General features: G+C 40.0%; 1 protein-coding gene across 2 annotated transcripts in view; it reads left to right on the plus strand.

The window, feature by feature from the left end:
* Positions 1-7,587, plus strand: part of LOC137421925 (cAMP-dependent protein kinase catalytic subunit alpha) — a 117,721-nt gene that overhangs the window by 86,411 nt on the left and 23,723 nt on the right. For both annotated transcript variants that reach the window (XM_068108516.2, XM_068108525.2), the window contains exons 7-8: positions 2,064-2,159; positions 2,272-2,394. In XM_068108516.2, coding sequence (XP_067964617.1) covers positions 2,064-2,159; positions 2,272-2,394 — 219 coding nt within the window. The remainder of the gene's footprint in view (positions 1-2,063; positions 2,160-2,271; positions 2,395-7,587) is intronic.

Consider the following 7,587-nt stretch of genomic DNA (forward strand, 5'->3'; position numbering starts at 1 on the left):
GGCTTTGGGAATTGGAATTTAAAAAAGGATCTATCTATTTGAATTCGGTGCAATGGAGTGTCAATTAATGGAAGACAAATCCTTAGCCTAATACACAGAATAAGGAAATAACTACCAACAAGGAGGAAATCTATTATTGGCTAATCGTGATTGTATATGACCTAACTACGGGACGCCCTTTGACCTTTATACACAACTGGAGGCAGGAGGGTCCACAATAAAGCAATAAAAAAAACACAAAAAAAAAACACAATCCCCATATCCACAACAATATTCTCCGAGGGAGTTGGTGGAATCTGACAGCGGTTTCAGTATTTGGTTCGGCCAATGTCATGTGTCTAGCCCCACGGAGCTCGATTTTTCATTTTCGCCCCAAGGTCAAGGTCACAAGGTCCCGAAATTTAGAAAAGTCGATTTTTGATGGTTTTATTACATTGTTCGCTTCCTGATAGGGTGAAATGTCGTACATGATCTTATATTATCATATACATCATGATATACAAGTTTTCCAACAAATTTCCGAATCTTTGACCTTTGTCACAAAGGTCACAAAGGCAAAGTTGTCGGAATCGAACAGAATTTTCGGTATTGTGTAGCTAACTAACCTCATAACTGATTATACATTATTTTCTATCTCATTTCAAGGCCAGTAACCTTCGTTTTGACATTTCAAGGTCACAAATGTCAAATTTTCAAAGTTGTCGGAATCAAACCGAATTTTCGGTATTGTCTTAAAGGCCTGCACACGCAGCACATTGGGGCCCTTTGTAAATAGGCATGTACACTGCATGTCGGGGGCCGACACCTGCCACGTGGGGCCCTGACCCCCCAGTCCGGGCCTGTCTCGGTTATAGTCCGTCCTTTGTCATTGAATACCGCTTGCTCGTGAACCATCGTCGTCTCCTGACTTGTTTTATTTAATTTTTCTTTTTATTAATTATTTCTCAATTAATTGAAAGTTCATTTCTTTCTTTTTCAATTTTATTTTTCATCATAAAAAGATGGATGACTATTTGCATTATGTATATTATGGTGCCCAACATGACAGTTACATTGGTTCTTTTGTAAGGTTTAAAGTTTGTTTTCTATACAGAATGGAAACAAAGTCCCTATGCACGCAGTTAGAATTTAGTTAGGATTTATCTGTATGCTCCCCTCCATTCTCTGCACAAATTTGAATTTTTCTCCATGTTCTTCTGGACATCTTCTTCCATGTTGAGGGCTGGAGGTCATAAAAGCAGCCCTAACAGCTGTTTTGAGGTCTTCAACTGTTGTTAGGCAGAGATGAGAAATTTCCTCTTTCACAATGCCCCAAACCAAGTTGTCACATGTTGTTTGCCAATCATCTGATTGAGAAAAAGATGGCGATCAGAATTGATGGCAAGCATACGTACGGCGTATAAGTCCCCTATTTATTGACAGTTGCGCGCAGGCAGGCACACCGAGACTGAGCTCCTTTTATATTATACATTATAGTTTTGAACCATTCACACACTTATTCCTCAGAAGGTCAAGTTGCACTGGAGACTTGTCAGGATGGCCTAGAGGTACGCACATTTGCCTAGAAGCGGTCTAGCTTGGTTTTGACCCAGCTATAAACTATCATCCCAGTGTTTCACAGGCAGGGTGATTCATCAATGTGTGTGCTGTTCCTCGGATGGATGTTGTACGGCGGCCCAGCGGCCAGCATTAGTTGGTGGATGTTAAAGATCTCACGGTGGCCATCGTTAAGAGAAGGCGAGCTACCACCACCAACACCATGAAGGAATTACAAATTCCTGCCCGAACCTTATTCGAACGTCAGGCTTGACAGCCAGTTTGTGAAAGACGTGGACCCACACCACATGAACGTGTGGAGATTTGTGTTGCACCCTGGCCGGTGTTGCCAATATTTCATGCAGGACTTCTGCTCGTACTTGCATGAATTGCTGTCAGGACAACAAGCATCAGTCAGATTAAAATAGTCATTGGAGCTTTCAACAGTAAAACCAATGTAATTCCTTCAACAAGCTTTTGTGCTCATCCACTTATTTCTCTTGGATTGTGCCCCTCTGCTTTTGCAGGTCACGGATTTTGGATTTGCAAAACGCGTGAAGGGCAGGACCTGGACATTGTGCGGCACACCAGAATACCTTGCTCCAGAAATTATTCTCAGCAAGGTAAGCACGCATCTTCCATTTGCTCGAACGCTCACTGGTCAGTCATCTCACCTTTTGGTGAACACTTTGATTCCCTTGTTCACTCACTGATGGTGGTTTCTCATCCTGTCAGGGCTACAACAAAGCAGTAGATTGGTGGGCACTTGGTGTTCTCATCTATGAGATGGCTGCGGGATATCCACCGTTTTTTGCTGATCAGCCCATTCAGATCTACGAAAAGATAGTCTCGGGAAAGGTATTTTTATATTCTTATATTATATATTATTCTATATTTATATTTATATTATATTAAACCTGCGACTTTATGGTTTTGTTGCTGGTGCGTTCTTTAGTTTGTTCTGCTCCAGCCAGAGTTCATCCATTGTTTGTGTCAAACCGCTAAGTGGAATTGAATTCTTCGATGGGATCTACTTTGGCATTAAATGGCACCAACAATCTGGGTTCCATGGTAATTTTCCTCCGTGCTTCAATCGTTGTAGCATCTGAAAGCTTGCACTGCTGCAACTCACCTCAATATTTGAATAGAATTGTCCAAAACTTCATCCCTACTACTCGTTGGATCAACTAAGTCATCACATCCTCCTCCAACCCCCTTCTAACCAATCACCATATATATATTTTATTTTTAGTAGGAAAGGGAGTATGTTGGCTTAAAATGTTTTCATGTATTTTTATTTATTTTAAAAGTATGATTCTAAAAATTCTCTCGTACCCTCCAAAGTAACTTGCAAGAACGGATTTTTAATCAACTGAAAGTTAAGAACATATTTGCCATGGGAAAGGAGGTGTGGCTGGATTTCCGAGCATTCGCCCTTCATTAGAGGAAAAGCAGAGAATCTTCCATGAGCACGGTTGATGCACCTTCTTTGACACCACTTTATTTAACACGAGCAGGAGTACCCGGCGGAGGGGGGGGGGGGGGGGAGGGGAGGAATGAGGAGGCAGGAGAGGCAGGAGAGGCAGGAGAGGAAGGGAGAGGTGTGCGAGAGGTGAGAGGAGATGGAGGGGAAAGATATACCACATATACATCTTTTTATTTTGGGGGGAGGGAGGGGTGGGGGTGGCTTTGACAAGGCCCCTCCGTTTTGGGGTAGGGGGGGTTGGGAAAGAGGAAAAAATTTCCCCTGCAAAGAGTGCTTCATAACCTCAGTGGACGAAGGTAAAAAAGGCAAAGGAATTCCCAGGTAAAAGGTATTCCTAGGTAAAAAGAAAAAAAGAAAAAAAAAAGGAAATTGTAATACCCTCTGCCACCATCACCAGGTGGTGCTACACCATACACATTTACATAGAGAATTTACACCCCCCTCCTGGTCCACCACACCCCCACATGAGGCAGCGGTCACATAGCCTATGTTAACCCCCAGACAAAGTTGTGTTTGTATTTGTACCCCGAGTAAAGTATAAAAGTGTTTATAGCTGGAGTACCTAGCGATGCTCAAGCGAAAAAGAAACATTGACATATTTGAAATGAGGGCAAATATAATTGAAAAGCAATTGCATTCAAATCAGAATCCATCACAAATGTCAAATCAGTAATAATAAATAATTATAAATACTGTAAACACTGTAAATAACAATCTATAAAGTATTTGGAGTGTGAAGAAGGAGAATAAGTTTTCCCACCAACTTTGTGCACTTCCGGAATTGTTTGATTCATTTGTGTTCAAATGTTTGCGGATCATTTTGTATTTATTTATGTGAATGTGTACTTGTATATAATTATAACTGTCATTAATCAAAAAAGCTTAGGCACTATACAGCGATTATTATTATTATCATTATTATTTTTATTTTTATTTTTAATCCCAAAAAACGTTTTTGTCAAAAAAATGATTTTTGGCCTAAAACACTCCCATGCTCTCACTGATGAACCTCTGAAAGTTTGACGAAGACCCGTTAAGCCATCTCTAAGAAAAATGGTGACACAGACAGACAGACCAACGGCTCTCTTATATAGTCCATTTTAAATTAGTTATTTTCACCTATTGTTTGACTGCCAGATGGGCAGACAGACTAAAACAATTAATTACCTCAATCATCTCTGTGCACGCACCCTTGGGACGAGATGCCGTACAATTTGCCAAATTCTGAGCCAAAGTACTGCTAAACTGCACGTTTGTGTTCTGATTGATGTTCTACAGTGTTCAAAATATAACGTTCAATTGAAATTAAGTAGTTCCTCGATCATAGACAGACGGAGTGAACCAATTGCTTACCCGCACCTTGTGCAACGCGTGTGGGCTAATGAGAGTTGGGGATTGCTTGTTTTTCAGAGAAAGCATTGTTGCTGCTTTCAAACCTTTCCAACAGCAGAACCAGCAGGTCCATTTGACAAGTAAGCGCACCTGCTGACTCTGCTGTCGGAAAGGCACATTGTGGCAAATTTTGGTGACCTAGCATGAGGTTAAAATCATCCATTTCATTTTGCTTTCATATTATTCAATCTAGAATTGAAATAAAACTTGAAAGCATATTGCACACAATTGAAAGCATAACGCACACAATGAAAGCACAACGAGGATACTGTATATTTTATTCTTAGTATTACATCAATCCGAGGCTAATTGGAGTTGCTTGGACATTTCATGCAGGATAAATGTTAGTCGAGACCAGTGTACTTTTTGCATGACTTGCAAGGACATTAATAGTGAACAATGGATAAACACATGTGGAACATTGGATTTGAACCTGTTTACCTGGGTTTGTTGCATGATGAGACAACTCTTCAGATGGGAATGATAACCAGTGTTGTAGCTTTCGAAGCAGTGTGAAGTAAGGATTAAGAAACTTCACTTCAGAAACGTCATAGCACCTAAGGATTAAGAAACTTCACTTTGTTTTAAGATTTATTCAGTTATTGCGGAGAGAGACCAACACAGATACACGATACATTCACACAAAAACACCATTACTACACGTCAGCTTGAAGATGGTTCTCTGGCCAAGCTTTGTGCAGTGTCCCCTTATATGAACGAAGTCTCCTTTGATCTTCTCCGGGTGGCATCTGGGGTCACCACGGGATTTGCCAGAGGGCAGACCTTGTGGCGCCCCTTCCCATCTGTTTCCTATCATGGAGTTACCAAAGTGGTTTACAAAAGATTGTGATCCCAGGAAGAGAGGAAAAAGGTCATTGTCCAAGCCAAAGAGTCAGCATTCCCTGACATGCTCAATCTCAGATAATGAGCTCTTGTACTCAAGAGAGAGAGCTGGACCAACACTCTTCCCCTGTGCACATCCACAGAGGTGAAAAGGTCATCCCACAAACTGCAATCTTGGTTCTGTCCCATATGCAGTTTATTTTAGTATCTCATGCCAAAACTGAATGCTTTAAAAACAATATAGTTCTCGAATCAAAGAATGGAGTCTGTGCAATACAATTTAAATTCCGGCGATAACTCACCTACTCTTGGCCTGTAGAGGTCTTTATAATTCTACAATCCCTCATTTTTTGTTTTTGTTTATATTAAACAATTAATTTAAACAGCAATTGTAAGGTACTCAAATTACAAAAATTCGGTAATTCAATTTCTCATTGCCTAAGGCATACACCATCGTCCTGGAAGAATCTGATCATAAAAACATTCCTTTGTTCATCGACTCTCTCCATATTGATAGTTCAATTCATTTCATTTGCATCATAAATATCTCTGCAAACAAACTTCACCTTTTGCCAATGAATGAATGAATGAATGAATGAATGTACCAATGAATGAATTTGCCAATGTACAACAATTTTCAGTTCACCATAAACATTTTCACAGTTATTTCTTTCATTCATTTCACCATTTTCTAAATAATACTGTCAGCATAATTCCATATAAAACATCTGCAACATTTGGCAATTATACTTCCAGTATACATTTTGCTGCAGAATAAATGTTGAACTTCTGTTTGAAAAAGAAGAGGCTGATCACTTGTGTTTGAAAATCAAGTATGAAACATTTTCTTCTGGTGTCTTCATAGCACCTACAGTCCTACACTATTTCGCGTAGGGTTTCCGCTGTCGTGATAGCTGGGCGGGATCATGAACTGACCCTGCTCTGCATGTAGCATCCTTGCCACTCTTGCCGTAAGCCATAGTAGTTCTTAAACAAGACCTTCGTCCAGTTTTAATTGACTTGCCTCCTCACTCATCATGAGCGGGCAGCAAGTGTTGATGTGATGTTGGTTGGCCGGCAAGATGTGGAACACAGATGACAGACGCATCCATAGCGATGTTAGGACCATGGTGCTCAAGTTGTCCATGGCCCATTCCAGGGGCAACCAGCAGAGTCATGGAGGCCCGATGTAGAGAAAGAAGCACAGCCATCCACTTACAGCTCCACGCTGGTTCCCCGGAAGTTGGTGGAGCAATGACATCAGGGCACCGCATCCAGAAGAAGTTACAGGTAAGATGTTGTCATCCAACAATTGCTGACGTGTTAGATGTTCCAGGCACCGAACCGAAGCAAGTGATCGCCTTTCTTCCATGCATTACAATGTGATCCAGGCAAATGGTCACATGAGTTTTCCTTGGTGAAGGTAAGCATCCGTTTCCAGTCTTACAGAGGAATGTGCCTCTATCATTCTTTGAGAAGGAGGGTGTATGCCAAGATTAACTTCATTTTTAGCCACAAATTTTCCCTTTACGGACTTCTTCCCAAAGCCGTTATCACTCCATTTGAGATGTGATCTGGTGTCCTTTACTCAGCCACATCTGAATCTGCTTTCAACACACTCTGGATCAGGTAGGGTACATCTTGACATGAAATTACCATGTTTTAACTAATCATGTATATCGTATAACAGCTTCACATTCAACAGTTTGCTGTTTTCCTTAAAACATTCAAAAAGGTTATATTCATTTATATGCTTCACATGGATAATATCCAAATCAGGTATGTATTTTCACTACAAAACTAGGAATAGCATTAAAAGTTGCTTTCAGGTTAACATAGTTTGAAAAAATTAAAATCATGCAGTTTTTGTAATGCAAATCAGAGGAATCAATTCATTAATAATGAGTAAATATGATTAAAATCACAAACAGGAATATCGAATTCCAAACAAACTATGCATAATGTATTCATTATCATAGATTACCCACTTTTTTTTTTTTTTTTTACTTATACTTGAGGAATTAGTTCAATACTACTAGTATTTGATCTTCAAATGATGCCTTACATCACATTAATTTTCATGGTTTGTAACTTGTGGTGATATGAGTTCACTGATCTTATAAAACGGCACAATTCATAACATTTCTTTTATGTCGTTATCTTGACTCTATTCATTTGTACCATTACTTGATTCAATCTCGTTATCCCTTTATCCATGTCATCATAAAAGTCTTCCTCTTTCGGTTCCACATTTGTTTCCTCATTTGTTTGCTCTCTCGCAACCATTTCATGGTTAGTTCTTTTATTCAGACACACCGTCACCAAGGCTT

Source organism: Myxine glutinosa, chromosome 1, assembly GCF_964187855.1.
Source record: "Myxine glutinosa chromosome 1, kmMyxGlut1.1, whole genome shotgun sequence".
NCBI lineage: Eukaryota > Metazoa > Chordata > Myxini > Myxiniformes > Myxinidae > Myxine > Myxine glutinosa.